This window comes from Gymnogyps californianus, chromosome 14 (assembly GCF_018139145.2).
Source record: "Gymnogyps californianus isolate 813 chromosome 14, ASM1813914v2, whole genome shotgun sequence".
NCBI lineage: Eukaryota > Metazoa > Chordata > Aves > Accipitriformes > Cathartidae > Gymnogyps > Gymnogyps californianus.
In genome coordinates this window covers 17,969,133-17,997,058 of record NC_059484.1, presented here as the reverse complement: position 1 = coordinate 17,997,058, position 27,926 = coordinate 17,969,133, and the positions used below count along the sequence as shown (strand labels likewise).

The window sequence follows — 27,926 nt, the reverse complement described above, 5'->3', positions numbered from 1 at the left end:
CAGCAGACGTGACTCATCATTATTTTTTATTACATCACTCTAGAGTTTTCTGCCCAAACATTTTTTGGGGACTGCAAAGTAAGATCTAAACCTTTTGGGACTTCAGAATTAGCTAGTCATTAAAAACAACAACAACAACAACAGAAAGAAAAAACCAAAAGAGACAACCCTAACAACCCAAAAACCTCACATCGGTATCCCTTGCTAACATTCTCAAACTCCGATTTTAATGTCAAAACATCTGACATGACATCCCTACCTCCTTCCTTATCATCAGCATCTGCTAGTGTGAAATGTTCCAGAAGAATGTGCTAGCTCAAGAGTGGTTGAAGGTTCATAATTCCTTCCCCTAAGATTCATTTCCCCTCTCTCTTACAAATTGTTTTAAAGAGCCATTTGCCACAATAAGAATTTGAAACTCACCTGATCTTGGTCCCTGACCCCAACAGGTGGCACCAGGAATGAAACAGTCTCGTGAGTGCAGCGGGCTGCTTTACTTGGTAACTGCCCAGCTTGTTGAGCCACCTTTAACCAAGAGGAAGAGCCTCAGAAATAAGGAGAATCTCTAAGGAACATATTCCTCCAATGAACTTCTCTAACTACAGCTAAGGAGCTGGACAAAATCATTCTGGGAGGAGAAGAGCTGTGCGGTGTTTCAGGGCAACCAAAAGGTATGCCGTTTACAAAGGCAGTCCATCACTAAATGGTTTAGATCTTATTTTGCAGCTCTAGTTTTAAATACTAACATAAAAAAACAGCCCAAGAAAGCATTTTCCTAACTACATAAGCATCCCACATAATTTTGCACTGTGCGTATTAATTATAAAGGTAGATAAGTAAAAAGCAGTGATATCATAAAGGCTCTGATTTGAGATATTACTTTGAAAACTGATTTCCAAAAATTCAGAACTAGGTTCTCTAAAGATCTAGACATTTATTTGGTGAAACCCCTTACTTTCACTGATGAAGAAAGAAAAAACGCATTTTCTGATGGAAGTGCACATACTATATGCTCAAGGAAGCAGAGCCCCTCCTCCAAGATTCAGTTTACTAAATAGCGTTATAGCTCTAAGAACTAAGAGAACTGCAAGATGCTTTTGTTTTGACACCATTGCTAAATTTCTTCCAAAACGAAGACTGAAAGTTGAAAACAATGCATTTGTTTGTTCATTCAAAAACTGACTCTGCGACCCTGCCTCTATCTTCCTATTGGCAGTTTATTGCTTTTGGGGTAAAAAAGCTGAGGACAATTAAAAAATGTAGGCCTTTTCTTTTGCTTTTTTCATAACCAATTCACAATGGGTGCTTGCCAAAAGCTGGATTGCAAGGTCAGACTGCGTAGGTCAGAGCGTAATTTGCTCTCTGTGCTCATTTAAGCTTGTTTAATATAAATACTTCGCTCTAAGTTTATTCAGACAAACTCCTCACTAAGAATTTTCTGAAACTCGAAGTTACCCATCCCTGTGCAACTGAGTGGAAGGCACCATCTTACAAATCTCTCAGAAAAGACAGTAACGGCTTTATTTGTAGCAGCAAGGTGTCTTAGGAGAGTGTGCTAGGGAAGGAGATCCATGCCAGAACTGAGGTGCTTGGAAACGCGCTGCCCTTCAAAGGCAGCGATACGCCAGACGGCACGACACGCAGTGCCCGTTGCTGAACCAGTCTAGCAGACGCGGCTGACACCAGGGTCTTACAACATCACTCTGACAAAGAAGGGATGGGGAGGGAAAGAAACAGTCTTCCATTCTAGTTATATTCTTGTTGTATGTACTGCCATATCATTCTTATTTATGTTTGTACATATTCCAGTTATATTCCCCTTGAGTCCATGAACTCAGATCAGTCCTAAAACCCACGACATTCATAATCCTTAATTTCTCTTGTTTCAAGGGGAAACATAATTAAGCCTTGTGCAGAACCTAGGAACAGAAAAGATCTATTAAGTAGGTCATTTCTTTGCCATTGCAAAGCTGTTGTACATTTAATGGAATTTAGCCTAGTTTGGTTTAATTCAATCCAGAAGGATCAGCTTTCTCCTTTCTACTGGGAATTAATTTATAATTAAAAGCACTGAACAACCCTGTCAGTTTATTTCACTGAGCTCTCTTCTTGCAGTTCTGGTACAAAGAAGAGCAAAAGTAGTATTTGGTATGAATCAGTGAGGTTTTCTGCATTTACTCAATTATGTTCTTCTTCTGATTAATAGTGAGGGTTTATATTGAAATTATATTTTTCAGAACTATGTTGTAAATTAGCTTCATCTGGGAAAGGACATACTGTATTTAACCATTTTCCACTACATTAGCAAGTTTCTTGATGGAAGTCTTGCTTCACAGCTTCAAGGTTAGTAGCTTATTTGCTCACAGGCATAAATATGTGTCACTCCCATGAGAATAAGATCATTATCTCATGCTTTCCAAGCAGGCATTGGTATCAGTGTTGAAAACAGCGTTAGCAGAAATTTAGGCTCTAAAATTCTCAGGATAAGCCCCCAGTACATTTAAATTGTTAGGGAAAAAAGACAACAAAAATAAAAAATAAAAAAAAATTTAGATGGGTAAAAGTTAATCATTGGAAGCTAAGCATTTGTGCACTTCTATTCTTTCTTACAGCAGTCAGAGGCAACAGGAACCTACGCTAAGGAATCAGCAGTACAGCTTCGAGAGACAATTTTCTTTGTAGGGTAGCAAAGCATTTCTTTGTCAAAGGGTAGGAGACAAGCACATTAGCTAAATGGGTCCGACAGACTTTAGAAGCATATTCTTCAGATACAGGGTATTAAGACACTTTTATTTTAATGTCTCCGCATAATGTTTAGCCAGCCAAGTCACAGCTGTTCCTGCCCAACAGGCTATACAGAGCTACGTTTGTCGGTGTGTTACTCAGAAAGTAGCCCCTTCAGAAGAAGCAGGTATTGTAGGACACGCCAGCTCTGCGGCAGGACGTGTGTCCCTCCAAGCCAGTACTGAAACAGGGTCTCAGGCGTGGAGGGAGACCATTCGCATCGCGATGATGACGTTAAGATGAGATGTAGAACAGAGGTTGGGATCAGGTGACTTTTTTTTAAGCATGGTGGGTCATCACCCTTACCAGCAACTTCTGTATTCAGCCCAAATTCTGATTTGCCTTCTCAAATTACCAAGGCAGTCCAGTTAAAGTACTGCTACCCTTTTACAAAATCCTTCAAAATACTGTACGCAGAGAGGGGTACTACTAAGATCAGAGTTACTCAGGGGACACTTAAGATACTGAATTCAGATGTCTGCCATGTTTTCTATCGTGCCTTCTCTCATTGGTGTAACTTAGATGACCGACTGCCTGAAAAACGTATGTAGCGTCACTAGCTGTGTGCTTGTGGGCGTGAGGACCGTTGAGCAGGGCTACGAAGGTAATCGGTCCATAAGGTAAAACATGAAAAAAACTAACCAATCTTAAGAGTTCAGAAAATACAGATGGGCTAGATCCAGCATGTCAGATGTGAACATCTGAAACTTGGCATGGAGAGGGTGTACTGGAACTGGTTAGAAATCTAAAGATCAAGACTCAAACCATATTCAAAACAGGCATTTAACATGTCAAACAAACAATGCGGTAATTCATTTTCCTTGGTCATATGCCTGCATTGAACGTACTGTTCCTGCACTTCAAATTTTGGCGGTGCCTTCTATTGTTACTTCTGAAAGTCTGATTCGGTGATAAAAATCAAAAATACCTACTGAGTTTGCAATTATTCATTTCTTTTTCTTATCAGTCAGGACTGCTGGAAGTGAGAAATGAATGCAAATCTGCATAGCTACAACAAGCTTGTGGCTGCTGATTGACCATGCACACACATACAAACTCCGCAGCACTGAACTTTCCATTACCTACTTCACCACCGGTGTAGAAGTCAGAGTTTGTCGGGTGAACGACAGCATCACTGTCGATCGTGGCAATGTCAGCCTGTACAACTTGCAACTACAACAGGTAAACAGATGTATATCAACCACGTTGGACAGAGACCCAGCACAGGCTCTACATTTACACATGTACCAACGTCCATATTTTCCTACCTTTACATCTCCAAACCTTGCGCCAAAGGAGTATGCTGAGTTGTGTGTGCAGGTGTGTGTAGAGAAAGGGGTGTAGGGAACAGGAGGAGGAATATTGAGTATGACATGATCAAATAAATGTTAAAATGACAAGTCAGAGCAATCACATGAGATCATTTCCAAAGTTTTAAAATCAGCTAATACCCCATTTCACTTTGCAGAAACCTAGAACAACCAGTTCCCCACAGAGCATGACACTAAAATATGGAATCTGTTTAAAAAAAGAAATTCAGGATCATCAAGCCAAACAAAATAACTAGTTTCTCCATTTTGTCAGCATCAATAAGCTGACAGACGCTAATCTTCATATGTATAGCGATTCATCATTTTGTTTCTAAAAATGACAGTCTCCTTCATATGGAGGAAACCATGTATTTGCAGGCAGGGTTGTACTGAATTTACTTTAAAAAATATAAATGATCGATCTTATATTTTAAAGGTAAGGCATATTTTCTAGTTACATGTTGGAATGGCTGAGACACTTGTAAAAATATACATATTTCTGAGAAAGGCTGATTTAAAAATTAGCCTTCTTAAATCTTTTTCTTGTTAAATTACGTATCTACATTCCCATAGGAATTGCAGTAGTAGAAGAATTATGGGTTGTATTCCATTAAGGAAATTTAAAAAAAAGACAGCAGCAGGTATAATCAAATAAGAAAGGAAGGCAGTACCTAATTCATAAAACTTAATTTTTCTTTTACTTTTGCTGAAGAACAGACTTCTGTTGAAGAAGGATTTTTTTTATTTTTTTTCCCCCAATCTGGAACAAGATAGAAGCTTTAAAAGTGATACACCAACTATGACAGTATCTACAAGTTCAGTGTTGGTATAATGTCAGTATTTGTTTTCAGCTGAACGTGAAGGTGACAGGGAGCATAATGGAAACAAATTATTTGACTAAATTAAACATGAAATCAAGGTAGGAAAGATTGGGGCATAGTTAGTTATTTAATCATTCCTCTTTAAAAATTTTATGCCTACTCTGAGTATCAGAAAAAAAACCCCGAGACTGCAGTTAGAATGGAGAAACTGCTTATTTTGAAAACAACCTGACAAAAAAGTATTTTAGTCCTCAAAGTATCCAAATAAGAAACCCCCCAAAATAGCTAACAGTCACATATGATCATTATGGAAAAGAATTTAAATTGTTTGTTTTAACTGAAATCAACTTGAAGACTAGCAATAGCTGCAAGTATTCAGATTTGGTGAAAAAGTCTTTTGCATATAGTTCTTCAACAAAACAGAACCTGGAAGATTTGAATTTCTGCTTTTATTGAATATATGAAGCCCTAGAGAGTAAATTCTGGGTTCCATAATTTCCATGTGACCGTTAGTTGTGTCAACCCATGCCCCATTTACCTAGGTCATCTTTAAGGTCAATGTCAGCATTGGTAGGATTGATAATGGCCTCCACCTCGAAGCCGGCTAAATTACTGATTTCACTGTGAATAAGGTTCAGCTGAAAAGAAAAGCATGAGGTGGGAAATAACAGGACAGCTGGGAAATCACAGAGAAGCTGCAGAAAAGTGAGCTTTGCAACACAGATGGAGATAGCATCACTGCAAACAAATATGCAAAATAAAAGGCAGGTCATAAAGGAGGGTTATTATCCAAAAAAAATTCAAACACAAGACTCAAACACTGTTCACACTGGGAGGACATGAATGAACCTACTCACAAACTCTATTTTGGCTTTATGCTGACCACTATTTGGGATTCTTATCTTGGCATTATAAGAGAGTATTAGTTTCTCCTCAACGAATAGATGAAGGACACCCTAATCATTTCTTAAGCATCAATTACAGGAATGTGCCATGACCGTTCAGCACTGGTAACTGGATAAAAGATGGTGCTCCTCCTTCTTTAAGCCAGCAAACACGAGCATATCTTTGAGAAAGCACACACTTGTCTCCAGCGATTCCTCCATCCTAACAAGGGGACACATTTCTTTTTCTTTCTTTATTAGTGGTCACCATATTCTGTATTGCAGGCACTTCAGTTTTCATTTGCACAGTTCTGCAGCCTTCATGAATGGCTGGTGAAGTACTGTAAGCAGGCACTGTTATATGCTTATTGCTTCTAGTTTTTATTTTATTTGCTTTACTTCCTTTTGTCATTTATGAAAATAGAGATTTTAACCCCATCCACTAATGCCCATTAACTCCTCTCATTAACACCCATGTATTTCAAGCATGCCTCTCAATTTCTGTCTGCGTTGTTACAACATCAGAAGGATTTCTCATGGGCACACAGTAAACTGAGGAAGTCAGCACAGGTATCTAGAGATTAACCTCACATCCGCACTACGTGTTCTTAAAAGAATAAAAAGAATTAATGAAATACGAGGAAGTGCAGATTTCAGCTTCTAGCAACACATTTTGAGCAAGACTTACAAACTATTATATAAAATAAGTAGTCAATGAAAAAAATCAGACCAGCATAACGAACTGATCGTGCCATGTCATACTAGTAAGGATGTTTGTTTGGAAGTGCTTAGAGGTGTAAAGCAATAGCACAGTTTGCTCACTACTGACAGTTTGGGTGTCTCATCACAGTATGTGACCCACACCACAGAAACAGCTCTGTAAATTGAGGCAATTTGGTGCGAATGCCAAACTTGGCAAAAGTCAAAACTGCAGTACGCTGACAGGTATGGGAGGAAGCTTATAACCAGGGGTTTGTGACACTGCTTCGTAGCCAATGTTGGGAATCTGATTTCACATGCACCAAGTTTGCTACCACCAAAACTTAAAATACTTTAAAGTGCAAAGAATTTTCCAGACTCTTTTATATGGGGGAAATACATTATCTACATCATAAATTACGCTTCTGTCTACAACATGCATTTAAAATGATCGTTTCAGTAGCTGATTAGGCAATATGGAAAGCAACTACGAAAGAGAAAGTTCTCATTCATTTATGCAAGTCTTGAAGCTAGCTGCATTTAAGCCAGCCTTTCCTTCTAATCCAAAGCCCACTGGGTTCAACCTATGAAGCATAACATATACATTCAGGCATGGCAATTAATCTCATCAATAACTGAATTTTGTCTCGTGGTTTGTAATCCACGTTCTGTAAACTTAACTCTTCAAATCTTCTCCTCGTGTATGTGAGTTTATTAATAGGGAATATGAGCCAATTCATGTAACCAACACAAGTGAATGGGTCATGTAAGGAGGCCAACATCCATATATTTAAGTTTTATGAAAAAATTATTTCCATTTCATTCATGTGATTATATGAATTGACCTTCTTTCTCTTTTTAAAAGCCTGCAATTTCATATAATTTGCATATGTTGCTTGAGTAAACTCTGTTCCCTCAAAATAGGGTGATTTTGGCTAAAAATGAGTGTAATTCAGCCCTGTTTTAAGTACGGGTCTGTTCGGGAATTTGTAATAAAATCTAAGAATGCTTGCTTTCCAAATAAGCTTAGAATCCTTTAATACTTCACACATGGCGAGTTATTCATACTTGAGTTTGAGTCTTGAGTTTGACTACAAGCAACTGCTGTTTAAAAAAAAAAGTCAAATCAAATCAAACCAAAATGTTAAAGAAACTTTATGAATTTTGAAATAACAAAACAACAACAAAACACATGCACACACCAAAAGACTGTTTTGTGGAGATTTTAGTATGTTCCTAAGCATATTTTGTTCATTTTATAGGTGAGACTCTTTGATCCCAAATTCTGCATTCTACAAGTTTTTGCCCCAGACCTATTGGCTGCAGACCATTTTGGTTTCAGACCTTTAATCTATCTCTGCGCCTACTCATATACGGGATTTACATAGCAACCAGCTCGTAATTAAAGTTTCAATTTAACAGCAACAACAAAATGCTTAGAAAGCTGCCCATCACTGATAGCATGTGTCGGCAGCTAAGTATTATTTTGCTAAATTTTGTATTTACTGTTCAATGCACTGTTAGCTATCTGATTGCCAAAAACAATTTAAAAAAAAAATCATAAGTTTTCCTGTAGAATTAAATCCTCCAATGAGTAACTGCTCAATTTTACTACCCAATAGTACGAAGCATGTATTAGACAAAAGAAGTGATTCCCTAAAGGGCCACTTCAAAAAAATAAATAGGCACAACTTGCATATACATGTGCAACAAAGAATGGACATAACCTTAGGTAACATTTTAATTAAATGTTAGTTAGAGAAAATGCAGATGGCACTTAGCACATCCATGAGTATTTTCTGAGCCAAGCCTTGCATTTCTTATTTCAGACAAAATTACCTTTAAAGTCTTGGAACTTTTTCTGGTATGAGTTTCATACAGAAAACTGAAGATGCCTGCTGCAGACAAGCTGAGGTGTCTCTGAAAGTCCAAACCCTAACGCTTAGGCTTGAGGTCTTACAACTCTGCCTCTACTCCATAATTGTTTCAGGAAAAACAAACTAGTTAGTGTGCAGAATACCACGTTTCCATTGGGATGTCACTTGTAGGATGTGCAATCATTTACATATTAACCAGATTTTAATACTTAATTAGTGTAGCACTAATACACTTCGACAGGTATAACTGAAGGGTTCTTTGCTATTTCCTGGTCTCTAGAATTTCTAGCTGAATGTCAGCAGTTACCTAAACATTTAATGCAATCACAGTACTTTTTAAAAACTGAACAATACCCAGGTTTGCAACATTCTCATTTGTGTTTTCAGTAATTAAATCTGGGGATATTAGAAGGATGAAGAACCGCTCTTGCAAATAAAACCCTTCCCTTTCCCTTCTGCAAACATGGGGCTAGGAAAAAGATTTTTCCCATGAAACACTTATGAATGACGTGATACTAAGAACAGGATTATTTTCTTCCTTCTCTGCATCTAGTAAATTATTTCCTGATCTAGCAGATAGTGGTTTTGCAGACCAGAGAGACATGCTGTAAAGGTGTTCAAGGATGTCGCAGGAGGTTCGAAAAATACTGATTGTTTGCTTGGGTTTTTCAGTTTCAGGTTTCTGTGTTTGCACTGCAGTTTATTAAGAACACACAGAACATGAAAGTATACTGAAAATCTGTATGTACGAATTCAAGAAAAATCAAGTAACTGCGATTAATACAAATATTTTTGCTTTTCAAATGGAAAAGCTCAAAATGTTTTAACATATAAAGCTTTCCTACCGTACATGTGAAGAGTGTAACTGTATCTCCATTTTGCAAATGGGGAAGGCAACAGAGAAAGAAGAGGCGATTTACAGTATCTCTGAATCAGCCAAAACCAGTAGCCAGGAGTCATGGTTTCCAGGCCTCCAGCTGAACTACCTAAACACTGTCCTCCCTACCCAAGAGACTAGCAGATTTTTCCTTCCCTCAAAATACTGTTTAAAGAGAGTGAGGCTATGGTGAACAGAAGAAAGGTCCTCCTCCAGACAGGCAAACACCTTCTGCCCTCACACGCATTGGAAAAAAGCAACATGCACAAGTCTAGGGAATCGAACTGCAACACTACTGTCCAGAATCGCTATTGAAGAAAATTCTTAGTTCATTATGCTTATGAATACCATGTGGCACTAATTTAAGACAACTATAACAAAATTGATTTTTTTCTGTGAAGCATCAGACAAATACTTTAAAAATCAATATTATCTTTTTAAACAGCAATTGCATGTAGAAATGGCTAAGCAGAAGCATTTAACTGATTCAAAGTCACTGGAGTTTTTATAGAATATTGTTATATTTAATTTGTAGATTTCCAAAATAAATAGCAAGTATTTGAGACTTCCATGTGTCACTTAAATAATTAACAACCACCACCGTCAATGAGACCGCAGTCTGCTAAACCTGCACGTAGCAGCAGACATCCTGTCACACCCAGGAGCCTCCTGGCTCATGCAAAACACACCTCAAGTTTAGGAGAGAGGAAGCGTTCAACTCCCACCGATTCCATGATTGAAAGTTTTATCTTTGCCTTTTTTATCACAAGAAAATCAAAATTATTTTGATAATTTTGAAAATGCTTGTTTTGAAAATAATTTCTGGGGAATGGTCTGAAAATATTTCTAGGAATAAGCCAGCATAAGTTTTTTTGTTGTTTTTATGCTAAATAAAATCTCTTTGATGACTACGGTGCAAAGGTTTTTTGCATTTCAAGCTTTCCACATTTTCAGTCTTAAAAGAATTTAGGTTGGTCTAAATGTGCTATTTTGGGGGTAAAATCAGAACAAAGACATTAATACATTATTTATCAGCTCAAACAAGGTAAGAATTTCATTTTTAATTCACACAGGATACAGAAAATTCTTGTATTTGTTAGACATAGCCTACTTTTCTTAGATTTTTACATTAACCATTTACTGCCTCTGAAGATAGTTTCTCACAGGGAATCAAAAGCAAAGTATAATCTGTGCTAGACACATCTCAACGGCACCTATGCATTCTCTACCCCTCAGAAAATAATCCATTTCATTTGGAGTGTTCCCTCACAGGCAACAAATGGGTTTTCATTTTTCTTTTCATTTTTCTTTTAATTATATATACTGTGTTACAAATAAAGGCTAACACCTGGCCCCTCGCATGTGCAGGGCTAACTGACAATGAACCAGGATGGGGATGGACATGTCATACCGGTAATTTTTTCAAGGGGCTGCACTCCAAGTGAATCAGAAAGCCAGAAAGTCCATTTCCCAGTACAGGGTACTCACTGGAAAGCTCTACAACAGACACTGGCTTTGCTCACCACAGCTTAAAGCAGTCCTGGAGTTCATGATTCTCTTCCACTGAGCCCAACAGCAAAGCCCCATTGATTTGCTGGGTCAGTCTTTGCTGGAACACAACGCTAGGTCTTATTACAGGTTTCCTATGGTAACTAAAAGGAGTTCAAAATCAGGTCCAAAAGTCTGACGTTACTTGCTTTCTCATAACAGTAATGTAGTTTATAAATTCTGGGTTCTAATTTAGTCATCAAAATGTTTTTTAAAATATGTTCAAAACCGCCCCCCTAGTAGTAGTCAACTAACAAAAAACCCTACCAAACCAGCAATCTCGCTCTAGCTGTAAAATTAAATGTGGAATATCAGAAGGCTTGCAAAAAATAACGTTACTCTCATGCATGTTAAACTTAGCAAACAAACTGTGGAAGGATAAATGGAGAACCACCTCAGTATGAAATAAAAATGAGTCAGAGGAGATACATTCCACAATGGACAATGGCTCATCTTTTATGACTTACAACACAATGATCTGATTACTGAATGATAGAAGAAAGATGCAGTTTTACTTAACAAAATTTTGTATCACGAACTAAAGGCAGGTTTCAAGATAAAAGACCAAATTAATTTAATGAATTGTCTCTTTAAATGGATCCTCTCTTTAAGCAGATATGTATCTGTATTAAACCACCCCATGTCCCAGAGCATATTCACAGGGAAAAAAGGATCGTTGACTGCTAGCTTTTCATAAAAGCATCATTCATTATTACACAGCATTAACTTTTGTAAATAACAAAGCAGAACAAAACATAAAATCACTATTATGAACAAATGTCTAAAATAGGTTTTGATAAAAACCTGTAAATCATTTACATCAGCAATGAAGTGGGCTGCCCATTGGAAAAAGACATTTTATTCTCAGAATTATCTCATCTTTGGCAGAAGCTTAGCCGTAACAATTATGCTGTTTATGAATAAGGTGAGACAGATTACAAGCACACAGGCTTTCCTTCTATTTGAGTATTTAACTATGTAGCCATATGAAGACTCATTTATGTATTTTCAAAATGTTCTACAAGTTGCTTCAGAGAATTTCTTTGTTCAAAAACTAATATCATACACCTCCTCAAGCGCTCAGTGGGGAAATGTCCATTGTACCTAGACGTTTTGGGGAAAGGGGGGTGGTGGGAGGGGGTATTCCCTAAGCAGCACTGGAAAATAGGTATTCATTTATAAAAATGCTGGAGCATACCTTCTGGCCAAGAAACAGACTTTTGGTGGACAGGACTGTGAAACCATCTGCAGGAGTTCCCTCTGTTGTACTGTCAGCACTGGCTGATTTGCTCACTTCTCCCTGCTTCTTCTTCCAAAAATATAGTTAATTAGTTAACTCAAGGCTGAGAGAAAAACAGCTTAATAACACTAAAATATATGACATGCCATAAATGCTTACCAGGCAATAAAATGCCAGTACAAACACTGGCGTTTGGATTTTATCCTGTAGTCTAACTAAAGTGACTGATTACAGCTGAAGGAATCAATAAGAAAAATGACCTCAACGTCTGTATATCTTCATAAGCCTTTTCTTGCCTACGACAGCGCACAATTCAGATGACAGTTGTGTTAAATGTTGCACGAAAACATATAAACAGCCCCAAACTTTTAACAGCTTTCTAACGGCTTGTGTGGAAAAAGATAATGTATCTATTTATATGTGTGGGCAGACATTCATTCTGAGATAGAAACTGACTTGTCAGAGTGCAAATTTTATCTCTCTGTGAAGGGAGGTGCCCCCAGATTTTACAAACTTACTTTTAGAAATACTGCTTTGAAATCTGGCTGTCCTTAGAGCCAGTGTCAGAAGAATACATCTGCTTTCTACCTGCCTAGTAGTAGGAAATGAGCTGAACAATTTTCTCTGTCTTGTTTAACATCATCACCTTCCTTTATCTCCAGTAAAGCTGTAGGGGGAGAAGGAGTTCCTCTCAACCACCATTCCTTTTTTCAACTGTATTACTGAAGTAAAATGATAGGTTTCAGGAATGAATTGATTTACTGAATAAAAATGAGAATTAGGAACATTTTGAAAAGGATGTTTCATGAAGATAGTGAATTGACTGCTGTGGTTATAAACTCAATTGGTGCCAAAAAAATTTTCAATAAAATTACTACTTATGATTTCATATAAATATTTGGTGCCTCAGCAATACCTGTGCTGAAGCTAAAAAGCACACCTGGAGTATTAAGCAAGCCACTGTTCTCCTATTGTCCCTTTCTAAAGTACATAAACTAAATCTGTGGCTGAGCAAATAAAATGACTTTGATGCAAGGGTATATTGGTGCTTCTAGAAGCTGTAACCATGCTTTACTTTACAAAAATGTTTTGAAAATTAGATTTTCATGGGTCCTATTTCAATTCCCCAGGAGTTTACTGTTAGCCAAATACCAATATAGTAAGCAGACAATACAGTTTATTGTGTGGAAGAAAAACAGAACCCCACAACAGACTTCCTGCTTTTGTAATCAAGTAGGGGAAAAAAATTCCAGATTTAGGGAAATTATTAGTGCATGGTTATTCGAAGCACTGCACTTGAAATGTCAGCTACTAGGTGTTCTAAGAGAGAAAACTAAATTCAACAGTTTGAAAAACAAAGAAGTGAAACAGTCAGAAGAGTGACCAAGTAAACAATAAGAGACACACACAGGATGAATACAGAAGCTTTGTTTGACCTGGAAGGCAACTTTTCACATGCATTGTCCATTTCATGTGAGATTCATGTACTTTTCTTCCTACTTTCATAACCTATTGCTTGACAGTAGTTGTTTTGCAGGGAAAAAAAAAAAAAAATCCTTGGTTACACAGGCACACATTAGAGAGATTCCCTACTCCTACAAACTGAAACTAAAAAAAAAAGAATGTAGGAATGTTCTCCTTAGATTAAAAAAAGATGTTATTCTTAGCTTCCTAGCATAAAAAAAAGTCACATTTTGGTCCTCTTCTTCTTCCCTTCACCTCCACACTTCATTTTGAATGAGTTTAATTAATTACTAGGAATTAAAAAAACCTAAGTCTAAACATGGAAGAGTCTCATCTACAACATACTAATAGCAGAGGAGGACATTTGTCGGTCTTTAGCTCAGCCAAAGAAATTCTGTGTAGCCACAATACAGTTTCTCTGATGCTGCAAGAGACTCAGCTACCCGATCTAGCAGAACTGCATCCTACTTCAGAAGGAGTATTTCACACTCCCTGGATTTCATCAAATCAAATAAGAGGAATCTTATACTAAGCTGGAACAAAACAAAACCCATTTAAAAAAAAAAAAAAACAAACAACAGAAAAATACAACACTTGAAAACAGGACTCTGACATGCTAACGTCTGAGGACGTTATCACAACACAAGTGACTTAGGCTGTTGTTTTTCTTCAATATTTAAAATTGCAAAATGCTGCTTTAGTGTGACTTTACTTTTGAAAAAAATACCCAGATTCCCTGTTTCTTACAGACACATATCAATACTTGAACAAAGTCCAAGCAACTTTACTCTGCCTAGCCCAATGCAGGCACCTGCGCAGTCACAGCAAAGCTACCCCTACAGTTGCTACGTTAGATCTTGTTTGCTCACCTGTAAGGCATGACTAGTATAGCCCCCGTACACTCTCTTCTTCTGTCTCTTGGTGCCTCCAGCCTGTGCCCACCTAATGACTGTTTCGTACAAAGAACAGAGTATTTACAGCTTGCCTGCCTGTCCTGCAGACCTGTGCCATTTCTGAGGGTTTTCAGACTTCCAGCCACGCTAGGGAGAGGGCAGCACTCCTCCTTCAGCGTTTGCTTACACTGCTACTGAAATCCCTATTGTTAACAACACATGGAACGGAAAGTCTACTCTACATGATGGTCCCTACAGCTACTACTAGCAAGCTTGTTTGGGTTTAAAATAAACAGATTACTTTACCTTGGATTTCCTTGCCCCTTTCTTGCCACCTGTTTTCTTTGATACAGTTTTTTTCTGTGATGGAGACTTTGCCTTCTTTGCTGGAGGTGGAGTGATGATGGCTTCCAGTTTTCCTTTTGATCCCCGCTTCTTTGCCAACAGCTCTGGGTGAATATTGGGTAACACTCCACCACTGGCTATGGTGACCCCTTTCAATAGCTAATATAAAAAAAAAAAAGTTGTAGATGACAAATTCCAGCATTTACTCACCAATAAATAGAAAATAGCATTTACTGCAAACTTTGTACATTGCCTTGAGTTTTAACTGGTTCTTGTACGTTTCTCAACACATTATCCTTGAAGAAGAGAGACATGAAATGTATGAAATGAAGCTGATCACATACTAGATTTTAACTATAAAGGGCATATGTATTCTTCTTGCACATACGCTTGTTACTGTCAGTATCCTTTGGGCTCACACAAGATCTGTTTCTGTGAAGCCATGCAATGAAGACTGTTACCCAGCTACTAGAAAACAGGACAGTCCCAGCCACAGACATGAGGGCTTTGCAGGGCAGCCCGTGAGAGAGAGATGGGACCCCGAAGTCCATGGTGCAGGACTGCAACGGGTACCACGCCGTGGAGAACCCAATGTATGTCCCAATTGCTGAATTTTCTTGAAAGTGCATTTTTAAAACAGATTTTTTTTTCTTAGAAAAAGAAACTTCAAATGGAGGGTAACATTTATACAAATCTCTATACCTGGAAGTCTTTCTTCAAAAAAATCTTTATGTAGTTGAAGAAAAGCAGATCAATATTCAAAAGTGTGCAGTTCATTCAAGCCTTTAAAAGCAGAGGTGAAATATATCATGTTCTGTATTTAAAACCACCTTAATCCATTTTTTATACATCTCACTGGGACTAATTCACTATTTGGGAGGATACAAACGGTGACATCAAAGTCCCTCAGGTACTCCCACCTTCTGATTTGTGTTTACTGCTCCCCAACCACAACTCAGTGAGGCTCCAAGCTTACAAAGGCATGATGAATGGAAAGTATTATCAAATTTCAGACAGAGCGAGAAGGAGGCTGGTTTGGGGGTATTATTTTTTTTTTCCTGCCCCATCATGATACATAGGTTTGGAAAAAGTATCTTTTCAGATGTGTTTTTACAGCACCTCACACAAAGGTACATTAATCCGAGCCAGTGCCTCTGGCTGACACCACAACACTGTGATAATAATGCCCAATTTTTTTTTGGCTAAGTTAAAGGCATCTTGAAATCTGCAAAGGACACGGACTTGCAAGAGTTCCAGAGCTCTTAATTCTGTGGTCACAATGACAGACTTCAGTGGGAACAGGATAGGTCCCACTGAGTCCTAAGCTGCCTAAGGGGGAAAACAAAAACAAACACAAAAAAGCATCTGCAAGATTTTCTCCATCTCTCTGTAGAGTTTATGACAATGTCCCACTCTAACAGAAGTGGTTGTAATAGTGCGAGCAAATGTCATATTACATCTCCATTGCATTTTTACACATTTTAGGAGTCCTGAAATACATAATTAAGCTGAATGCTGTAGTTAGTTACACAGGCAGTGTGCTAGTGAGTGAATGAGCTGTTTCCTGGTGGGCTACTCAATAAGCAGAGGTCTTGAGTTACAATTCAGCTATATGGAAAGACAATTTAAAAAGCCCTAAAGGAAATCCTGGCCCTCACACAGCAGAGTTTTTTCTTACCTGATTTAATTCTTCATCATTTGCTACAGCCAACAGGATGTGTCTAGGAGTGACTCGACCCTTCTTGTTGTCCCTTGCTGCATTTCCAGCCAATTCAAGAATTTCCGCTGAGGAAAAAGTAAGCCCCTTTTAATTACATTGTGATCATTACGAAAAATCAATGTGCTATTTAGCATCCATGCAAAAAGATATCTGAATTCTATCATGTTATTCCTAACTGCTGTAGAATATCCTCAATAGACATCCAACTCTAAAATTATAATTTTCTTTTTATATGTCTAATCACTGAAGGGCGAATGCACACTTGAAGTCCTGTGGTCTAAACTACATTTACTTTTTTGTCCTTTTGAAGCAGTTCCCCTAGATTCTTGACTTTTCAGTGTTCTTCTCAAGGCCACTGTGTGTTCATCTCCTAGGATCCCTCTCCCATCAGGTGATGGAGCACTAGATATACAAATGCTACAGTTTTTTTTTCCTCAAACCTGTCATAAATGTGAGTTCTAGCTTGCATCACTTCTACTTTTTTATTACTGGAGAAGATGCTATTCTCAGTTTCTCATTTTTAACGTTATGGAAGCATGTAAGCACACATCCAAGTTAGGACACTAAAAATACAAACTCTGCTGCTACGCTGACTTAATGATTTTTTTCCTCTATCTAAGAAGAGGTTTCTGTCCAGAAAAAGTAATTGATGAATCATGTTTATTTGCTCCTAGTAAATTAACTCCTTAGAAGAAATTTCCAGTCCTGACAAAATACCTTTAACAGCTGTGCATACGATGGCTTTTATTGGAATTAGGAAAGATTAACTTGCTCCCTTGCAAGGATCTATGAAGTGAAAGGCCAGAGCGTTACCTGCTAACTTATCTGTCTTCAACTCAACAAGCCTTAGGCAAAGAATGCAATTAATTACAAGAAAGTCTGGGGAACAATTAAAAAAATGACATGTTTATCTGACTTTGCAATTATGTGCTACTGCTGTCTCCATTATACATAATCTTTCATCTCCCTCTGTACAGACTGTGTTTCACTATTGCTTTTGGTATATTTTCTTTTGCAAACCTGGTACTGTTTGGAGAAAAAGAAAAAAAGAAAATGAAAATGTCTTTTTTACATCTATTACACACTAATATATAAAAGTTTAACATTAGAATAGGGTATGAGATTGATTTCACATTTAACAAGTGACTATACCATGAAAGCTCTCCCATAAGCTTGCTTTAGAGACAAATAGAACTGAATTAAGACATTAATCTAGAAATGAAAGAGACTAAAATCAAAGCCCACATGACCACATGCCTTTACCATAACACACAGTAAATCTTAAGTAATACTATATAGCACAGACTATGGCTTTTCATTAGACTGAATTTAACACGATTCTCCAATTATTTTTCATCGTAAGTCCCATAATAAGCTAGTTATGACACCTACTGGAAAACTTACAGCTGCTTCTGGATGTTCTACAGTTAAACTTCATCAAGGATTTTGGTAGGCTTTCACTATTTTCGTGTTCTTCAAAGTGCACAATTAACTTTATTATAGGGTGAGATAGAATATTAAGTCTAAGCCCCCAAAAGTAACTCAACATTTCATGCTGACAATTGCTTTAATTTATTTTTAAAGAAGGATTAGCAGCGTAAGGTCAACCTGACTATGCTTTCCACATCTCCAAAGAACTCAATTAAGCTGGTGACACGGTTTAACCCAGCTGGCATAATCCTTTTCACATACTTCTCAAAAGCCACAGCTCAGACCATGTGAGGTTTAGCTTGCATTCAGCACTGCATACAGCCGCCTCTTGTGACAGAAGACCTGTATCACCTTCCAACGGACAAGCTGCGCTTTCGGTTACACTCCGTGCATCCCCACTGACCTCAGGAAGATCCTGTGTCACTGTAATAATGCCAGCACCTCCATCTCTAGATCAGGAATTGTTTTGTTTGTATCTCAGACTTTATTACCGGCTGAAAAGCACGGGAAGGATTTGCCGCAAACAGCAGACTACTTTTGGGTTTGCCTCTGCTTCCCCCACCTCCGCTTCTTTACTGCGTCAGGCACTGCGAAACAGTCGGGCCGTGTTATTCTCTGCAACTGATCAGCATAACTATGCAGACAGGTCATTTTGTAACTAAAGAGTCTAAGAAAGTGTTATGCCTGTAAAGCACAGAGGAATGTTTTATTTGTTCCTCATAAAACTCAAATGTCTGCCTTGTACAGTGGAGAACTGTTCTTGTAAGTGCTAAGCCCTCTTCCTTGGACAGGAAACTCATTTTGAAATTACAGTTTTCTAATGGTCCTTTAGGGAAGTTGAGGTACCCCACTTCCTTTTCAGGAACAGAACGTTTTGCACTGGCGCTGAGGACCACAAAAGAGGAGCTTGGGGAGAGGGAGAGAGGAGGAGGAGGAGGAGGGCATGGAGGGTGGAATTCTTCTTCTAGCCTTCTCCTCAGCTCTCCAATAATAATCAAGCGTTGCTTGTGCACGCAGAGAGACCCACAGCACAGAGAACAGCAAAACACAGCTATGCACACAAATCTGGTCAACGGGGGACCCTCCCCTATTTAAAAACAAAAGATTAGGAGGTATTCGAGCTGAAGCCAATACAGGCAACAGTTTTTTGATTTAACACTGACAGAGACAAACCTAATCCAAACCCAACAGATCAGAGCACTTACAAATGCTAGAAATGAAGACTTTCTGGATCTGGATGGGATCCGGACTACTTGCTTGGATTTTGCTTGCAGCCAGCTTTACTTTCACATTTGTTTTATGCTACTTTAATTCTAAAGATTTAAATGGTGCTTTCATCCATGTTTTAAACCAATTTTAAATTAGATGAAAATCTAGCGCTCTCTATAAGGGAGCTGGCTCAAATTTCCAGAATAATCACTCTGGATTTAGGTGTGGAGCTGGAAAAAGCAGTACGTGGGAAAAGGTATTTAAAATTGAGATTGGATCTGAATTCTTAGATCAGATCCATCTTTCAAAGTGCCATTCTACCAGGTTCAAAGGTTTGAGTCATTGAAGAATTCTGTTTCATTAAAGGTAATCTTCCAACAGTGGGAAAAAATAGACATTCAAAAATCAACTCCTGCAACTGAACAGGGTCAAGAGAGAAAGCTTTCCTTCTAAGTGTTGAGGCAAAAGAAAGCGTTAAGAGCTTCCATGACATCAGGATTCATTCAGCTTGTATTTATTCAGCCAGAAGACCAAAACAAGAACATTTTACAAAAATGAGGCCTCACAAAAAGGATGTAAGTTGCATAATGTCTATTCCATTCACTTCATTTATTTACTCAAGGCATTTCCCCCCTAGAGAATAATTACACCACCACCACCACTCAGACAAAAGGCAACTATGAGACACACTTTACAGAAGTACTGAACACCAAAATCTCTATTTTTTTTTAAATGAGGAAAATATACAAGTTATTCAATATTATAAGCTTTTGAAGGTATAATTCTTCAATTACTACATATTGAAATGTTAGGTTAATATGAAGGGATACTCTTTATATTTGCACAAATGACTTTTTCTGTGCTTTTGAATACTTTCAAACAAAAAAAGCAAAACATGTATTGCTTTAACTGCAGATATAAAACAATCCAGTGAAAAAGCTCTGAGAAGTATGTAATTAGGAAAGAAAAAAATTAAGTAGGAATGCCATGTCAGCATGTGATATATTCATGTATGGACAGCTGTTACGTAGCAAGAAAAGGGATGGATGCCTTAGAAATCTGACTATAACATGAACACATCAATTTGATTTAAAAGACATAGTTACGATTAATATTTTTCTTCTTTTCAGTCATCATTAAAGTAGAAGGTTAAAGGGGGAAGAGAAAGTTCTAAAAGTTAAGAAATTTTCTCTTAAAATTTAACTTAAAGGTAGTTCTCATTTATATCAATTGAAAAACTCCTTGGTAATATTTAGAACTAGGCAAATGGATATGGGTAGTAAAAACTGGTCTAAGCCTGTTCTCAGCACTTGAACCAAAACTGCTTGTCTTCTGCTGAGGTTTTTAAAAGTTCAGTTAAATATTTTTAAAGGAGAAAAGAAAACAGGTTGTATATCTTTGTACTTAAGCCTGTGATAAGACCACAGGAAAAGCTGTTCTCAAGGCATTTCCTACTCAAACACAACCAAAAAGTGTTAGTAGTCTCCACAGAAACCTCATCCTGAAGCAAGTTTTCAGGGCGAGTTCCTCATCCTTTACTTGCAGAGACTCTGATCTCTGGTCATCTCTTGGACATCCTACTAAGTTCCCAATTTCATTATTTGCATTTCCCTGTTTCACAGTGGTACTGCTCTGCCTTGAATACCGTTGCTTTGGTATTTCACAACACTTGCAAATTTTGGAACAAGAGCTCAACACAAAGTTAAAATGAAACAAATTACTATTAGACCTAAACAAAGCAGGCACAGCAGCAACTGCAGACCTGGACGGAAACAAAAGCAAATGCATTCTTCTCCCACTCGTGGAGAATGCTCTAATTCATTTATCCTAATTTTCAAACAAAATATTACTGGTCATTACTGAGTAAAACTCCTTTAAAGCCTAAATGACAAGGCCTTTAGCTTATCATGCGTTCCAGGCTATAATACGTTCTAAATGTAAATACTCAATTCAATCTGGTCTGAGTTCATCCCTAAAATGTTTTTTTCTTTTTTTGGTTTACATCTCAAGCTAAAACACTGCTGTTGCATTGAATCCCTTTGTCCACCTTCTCTTCAGGGAGATGAAATCATAGCTTTGAAAATTAAACTCTTAACAACTAACAGGTGATGTGTTGACACAAGGCCAATTTCTGAACACACAAATTCCAACAGGAACAAGTCAGGGGTTTCTAAAAAATTCTGAAGCCTCTCCTCAAAAGAAAATTGAAAACAATATCCAGAAATCAAAGAAAAATGAACGTTGATACAATTCCACTGAGAAATTATGTATTTGCTACAATGCCAACTACATGACAAGGAGTCTGTTTCTTGTACTTGAAATTAATCATCCTTCCATCAGCATTTTATTGACTTCAGAATCATTTTACATGGTTCCGGAAGGTTTTAACCCAATCAACCCCAATCAACCAAGACTGTTAAGAGTTTCCTGCATTCTTCTCTCTGTGTATTCCACCCAATCCCCCTGGAATCTGCAGTTGCAAGAGCGAAGGTAGAATCATTTAACAACACTTTCCCTCTTATGCGTTCCAATAAAACAGTTCTCAGCCTTGGTTCAAAGTCATGGAAATTTGATGCAGTGAAAATCAATTCAAGAAATTTTACTGCTTTGAACAAGCCTTGATGAAACCTCAACTCTCAACAGGGCAATCATTCTCTTAGGATGCGATAAAAAACCCAAACCCTTCAGTCTTTAGTGTCTGAGCTGTATCAAAACTAGGCCCCTTAAAGGAGAAACTGTTAACTTTGCCAAGTTATTGTAAGTTTTGCATTTCTGTGACGCAGATGACAGACTGCTGTTTACATGAAACTCAAGTTCAGGCCACAAAAGCCACTTCCACTTAGAGCCTTCTGATCTGACTCACACTTCTTTTCAGCTCTTTTCTACACTTTAATACCATCCACGATTTTTTTTGGTAAGAGACTCAATGTTATTTAACTTCCTAATTTTTTAAATTTCTTGGTTTACTATTGATCTGTAAAAGGTATGAGAAGTGAATTTCATCTCAAATGTTATTTATTACAACAGCCACACCCTGAGTACTAATTTAGAAAGAGATGGCCTATTTCTTCTCCACTGACTTCAAGAATCCTGATCTAACTCAAATTAACCTTTTTTTCTTTTTCAGTGGAGCTTCCTCTACCTGGCAGTTTACACTTTGCTGTTACTCCTAACAGTTTACATATGTTTTAGAAATGCATTCAAACATGATTAATATAACTGCTGCCAGACGTTACTTGATCAAGTGCAGCATGTACGCTTTGGTCTGGCTGTTACAGAGTACAGGAGACTACTCATGTCTTAAGACTCGGTCCTAGCTTAGTCTTTGACCTTTGCAAGCACATGTTAGGAACCTGCATTTCCAAACATTAAAGTCAAGTGGCAGATGCCAATCCTCTACTGAAACTCAGTGAACATTAATAACGTTATTAACAAAAGAAAAAGAGGGGAGGACGTCATATTGTAATTTTGGATTTTACTGAAGCGACTCCAAACCCTGGGCTTGAAAGAGAAAATGGGTATGTGTATCAAGGGTGTGCGTACCCATGCCCCTAAAGATAGGAGCAAGATACACAAGTCAGTGTCAAAGACTTTACTAAACAATGACCAAACCTGATGCAATCCATATATGCTGTGCTCTCATTTTTGTAGTGTACTCATTTCAACGTGATCTGGCAGATGGTGTTAATGGTTTTATTAGATACTGCCTCTGACAGTGAGGGAAGTGGGATTCAATTTTTATTACTGAAAATATTATGACTCATTAAATTGCTGTTGTCTCAAAGTCTTTCCCCCACATCTTTTTGTATCAAGATAGCAATGGAAGCCATAATAAATACCAGTATCTGTAGACAAATACAACTGCTATTATTTAGAATATATTTACAAATATTTTTCCCCATTACTTTACAGAAGCAGTATAGCAGTGACTATATAGCATGTTCAACACTTTTTTTTGGAAAAATCTATGTCTTGAGAACAAAGCATGTAAAAAAAAAAAATCTATTACTTTGGGTGTTCTGTGGTAGGTGAACGTATGGACTAGCTATAACTTCATTGGAGCAAAAAATACATCTAGCCTGAGATCCTGTCCCCAGCCAGTGCCAAGAGCAGATGCTCAGGAGGATCAAAGAAACAGGCAAACTTAAAATGCTATTTTTCCAGAACATTCCCTCTGATTTCAGCCATGTGCAGCTGAGTGGTTTCCCAACTTTGAAATGCCACTTTGTGTTCAGTCCCACAATGGATTTTATTTCTGTGGATGTGTCTAATTGTTTTCTGAAATAATTCAGAATGGTTTGGTGTCCATTTTTGGTACCCATAACGTCTTGCGATAACAAGGCTCGCTACATCACAGACATTTTTGCAATTTGGAGGAAAAGTACCTCCTGTTTGTTTTGAAAATATTGTATTTTACCGTATACCCCCTAAATTTATTTTTCCCCAATGAAGTTTATATTGAGGATGGAGCATTTCATCTGACTGCACCTAAGAATCCACATGGAATTTCATCCCTAAAAGAAATTCAGGGATAAACGTACTGTGGAAAAAAAGACTGAAGACCAAACACATAGCATGATCTGAACTCAGGCATTCTTAAATAATCCTTATGGAAAAAATAAAAGGGGAAAAAGTCATGCTTACAATACTTGATGTAAGAACTTCTAAAGTTTGAGAAAATCTGAGGAAAGAAACTGCTTGCTAAATACTGCACGCTACTCTAGAAAGGTAGGATGCCTTCCTGCTTTCTAGCTAGTTGTGCTACAACTGTCAGTCCCAAGAATAAAGGGCCAAAGAAGAAAAGACTTAAGCTTTATAGATTCTTTTGTTCTTCTCAACAAGAGATACAATTTAAGACAAAGATATGTGTAGAAGAAAAAACGTGTAGCAAAATCAGCCATATTTTTGTTTTACATTTCACTTCAACTCCATTCTTCAAAACAAAGGGTGATAACAATATTAAATTGAATAGCAATTTATAGTAGAAGTCATTACTTTGTTGCAGCTTAGCCAAATAAATAGACTGTAATGACTGTCACTAGAATAAAAAGTATTTAATTCTAGATGTAAGGATATTAAGATATAACTAAAATTTAACATTTTCGAGGGAGAAAATAATTCAGTGACCATGACATAAAAAACAAACCAACTCAGCCCAGCATTTTGTACATTATCACAATATGACACACGTCACAATGCAAATTCTGATGCATATTTACCCCTCTGAAATAAGTGTCTATATTGACATATCAGTATGCACTGTTAGGGCTTTTATTATGAGAAAATGCTTTGGCTTTTATTGTTTTTCATCAAACCTGATCTGTGTAGCTTGGAGAATACATTAGGACCCCAATTGGGTAAGTAATTTTGTGTCAACTTGACTTTTGTAACTCGGAGATCCACTGAAGTTTATGGGACTACCAGCTAAGATAGGCACATACGTAAGCGTTTACAGGGCTGGAGCCAAGGAAGGGCTTATCAGTGAAGGAAAACTCTTCATTTATGTACATTTGAAGCAGACCGACTCATGCATTTGTAAGTTCAGAAAGAAAGCTGGTCATTCAATTGGTAACGATGCAAAGTTTTATATCTGAAGAGGCACGTCTTACAAGTATAGCAATTTTAAATTGGGACAATCTCACTTCTCTTAAGAGCATGACACAAGTCTTACGTAAAAGAGGAATGTTACAAAGGAGCTTTGCTATGCCGACATTTTCAAAAGGTCTCTGCTTGTGAGGCTATTCCCATAAACAACCCTGCTGTATTTTAGGTCCAGTATTAATCCGTATTAAAAACACACTGGATCTGAAGAGGTAGTTTCATGCTTGCTCAAGTAAGGCACAGGTCCTACAAGCCCCTAATTTATTTTAAACCTCTTTTGGGACACAGTTTGTGGCACAACACCGTAATAGGGATTGGCATTTCTAAAGCTGCCTGTTTAAATAGAAGAAATGTATCTTGGTAGTGAATGCACGTTTCAACAGTATCAAAAAGATACTGTCAATTAATTCTCTTCTTAAATTTCATTATTCCCTAAGGATCGTTATTTATGGTAGTCTCAGAAAGCCTGGAACTTGAATCTGCTTTTAGCCTAACGCTTTTTTACTGTGGACCTCTGAGCTCCCCTCTGCTTCCAAGCAGAAGTTCAGCAGTACATCTGCTTTGACAAACAGGGCAAATCATTGTTTTCGTCTGTGACCCTGTAAAAATTTTCAGCAGCAAGCAGAACACAAGAGGTGAACAGCAGTTCAAGTTGATCAGCTTGCACATCGGAAAGTGAGCATCTGAAGTGAGCAGTTAAACTTACTGCATTCAGGAAGGACTTTCATTTTGCAGCCAATCAGCAGCTGGCTTAAGAAAGTTTTCCACATCGAAAATTAATCAAGATGAAAATGCAACGAACTGAGCTCCAGCACATGAACCTCCATTAAGGGATTCTGGTGACATCAGAAAGCCTGAAAACAAAAACTCAGGTAAGCACCAGAATGCCTCAGATGCACTTCTAACCATGGGATTCAAAAGGTGCTTATTTTACATTTTAACAAAATACATGATCAACAGTACACAATGGGCAATAAAACTCCAGTTAAGAAAAAAAATCTAATGGAAAAAACAGACATTTAACTTTTTCTCCTACCTTACTTCAGTATGTACAGAACAAATATAAATCAAAGCCTCATTTCTTCTGTATTCCCGTTCTCCTGCTGTTTTATAAACTTCTCCTTCTCCTCATTTGCTATGACATTTTGGCAATTGAAAATTATTTACAGTGTAGAGAAGACGATGGGGGGCAGGGCGAACAGAAATCACTTGCAGGCCTGGTTCTTGCTGCCTTTAAATATGCTCAAGAGATTTCTGTTTTTTAAGGGCAAAGGAGTATCTTTTTCAGTCAGTAAGAAAGTTTGGACTATATTGTAACTTGTGCAGGCTATACATCTGAAGGGAACATATCTGATTACATGTATGGCTGGACCAGTTCTGACAAATACAAACCATACAACTTCATCTGAGTGGCTGCAATCCCCCAAATGATGTCTGTGGCCATCCTCTTGACTGACCTAGTGGTTTTTTGTTGGGTTTTTTTGGGGGTTTTGGGGTGGTTTTTTTTTGACATAAAATGATACTGATGCAGTACTTTGCAGAGAAAATAAGAAGTGGACTGCAGTTTTCCGAAGGACACGTTAGGGAAGATAAACAGGCAATGAACCATTGTAAAACAAGTGCCACAATAAGGAAAGAAGACAAAAGGAATTACTAACACTGAACTTCTTGCCAGCTTAAAGTGGTTGATAACGCTTAAAATTAGTTCTGCAGCACAAGCAGAAATTAATCAAATATTCTGACTACTCCCTGCAAGATAGGCAGCACTGCATGAACTGCTACTGCAAAGAAGGAAAAGAAATAAGAACCATGCATTACAGTTCTTCAGCATCCACACTATTCCTCCAGAGTAAAGAAAGGAAGTATATCCACTTGCTTCAATATTGGTAAAACTCAAAGGTACTTTCTGCACATTCACCCACGAACACACACTTGCATCCTATTTACAGTGGACATTACACATTATTTCCTTAGATGCAAAGCAGGAAAGAATAAACAGGTGGTATGCTTAAGAAACCAAACTGCATACACTGGGTGTGCTGATGAGAGAATTATTTTGTAATATTACTTGCAGGTAACAAGAATGAGTAAAAAACTTAGTGAATAAGTAAGAGGAGAATACTCACTGTGCAACCTGTTTATATGTCAAGTATATTGAAATGTAAGATAAGGAAAAACACTTTATCAGCTGAAGACAAATTGTACATCTAATAATATAGTAGTTTTATTATTTTTAAAGTTACTATAACAGACAACACAGAGATGATGTACTCCAGCCAGCCCCTGTAGAAGAAGTTGTCAGAAGCCAAGAGACTGAAAAGCAGCACAGCAAAGACGCACAGTTTTTAGTTCACAGCAACTGAAGCAGCCAGACTAATTCCTGTGTGCTAAAACAGTGCATGTTTCTGCGAGCGGAGCTGTACTGTGTATAAACATGCTAATACAAAAGTACGAGAATAACATAAATGTAGTTTGAAAAAGCACTTCGTTGGGCACAGACTGAAGAAGGGCTTAAATTACAAATGGGCCCATACACTACAAGAAATTATAGAATGTGTATTTTTACTTTCTGATGAGTAGCCATACATACATGGTAACAGTAAGTTACCTTCAAAGTACAAAGTGGATAAAGTCCTAACTACAGATGGATCCAGAACAGAACTCCAAGTCTGAACAGCTGGCAGCATTACGGAAGTTCAAATCTCAAATTGAACCAAACCAAAATCCCAGATTTGAGCACGTTACAGGCTAATTTCAGATTTACATCAGAGTTAAACTTTAGCAAAGGCCAGCAAAATTTAGCACCTCATCTTCTAAAGGATTAAAGTGAGAGCCACATTCTGCACACACATGAACTAGTTTTCAAACCTTAGTAGGTTCCTTTCTATTAGGTCATGTCTCTGTCATTTCCCCTCCTAGTCTTTTCTGAAGTTGTTCTTTCCTACAACTGCTTTTGATATTTTACGTTCTTCCTCTCCTTCCTGGATGCACAGGATTGCTTTTTTGATTTAGCCAATTTATTAGCATGCCACTTCACATGGTCTCCTTCCTATTATGTCACGTTCCTGCTTTTATTTTGAAATGGTTGAAATGCTTTGATTTAGTCTCAGATCATGTGCTGACATAAGCATCTTTAAAAACTCTCCTGGAGAGAAGTCAGGATTTCGCTGGTTTTGTGAAGTAATAACTGCCAAGAGGTAAAAAGGACACAAACCAAAAATCT

The 27,926-nt window shown here is 37.6% G+C and overlaps 1 protein-coding gene across 6 annotated transcripts in view; it reads right to left on the bottom strand.

Annotated features, from left to right (window-relative positions):
* Window positions 1-27,926, bottom strand: part of LOC127021810 (core histone macro-H2A.1) — a 47,366-nt gene that overhangs the window by 8,858 nt on the left and 10,582 nt on the right. Inside the window, exons 3-7 of one of the 6 annotated variants that reach the window (XM_050905071.1) lie at window positions 16,421-16,527; window positions 14,704-14,901; window positions 11,999-12,109; window positions 7,567-7,602; window positions 5,454-5,553 (exon numbers count right to left, since the gene is read on the bottom strand). In XM_050905071.1, coding sequence (XP_050761028.1) covers window positions 5,454-5,553; window positions 7,567-7,602; window positions 11,999-12,109; window positions 14,704-14,901; window positions 16,421-16,527 — 552 coding nt within the window. Of the gene's footprint in view, window positions 1-3,866; window positions 3,958-5,453; window positions 5,554-7,566; window positions 7,603-11,998; window positions 12,110-14,703; window positions 14,902-16,420; window positions 16,528-27,926 lie in introns of all 6 variants that reach the window. The other 5 variants (XM_050905069.1, XM_050905072.1, XM_050905070.1 and 2 more) reach the window with 5 other exon arrangements.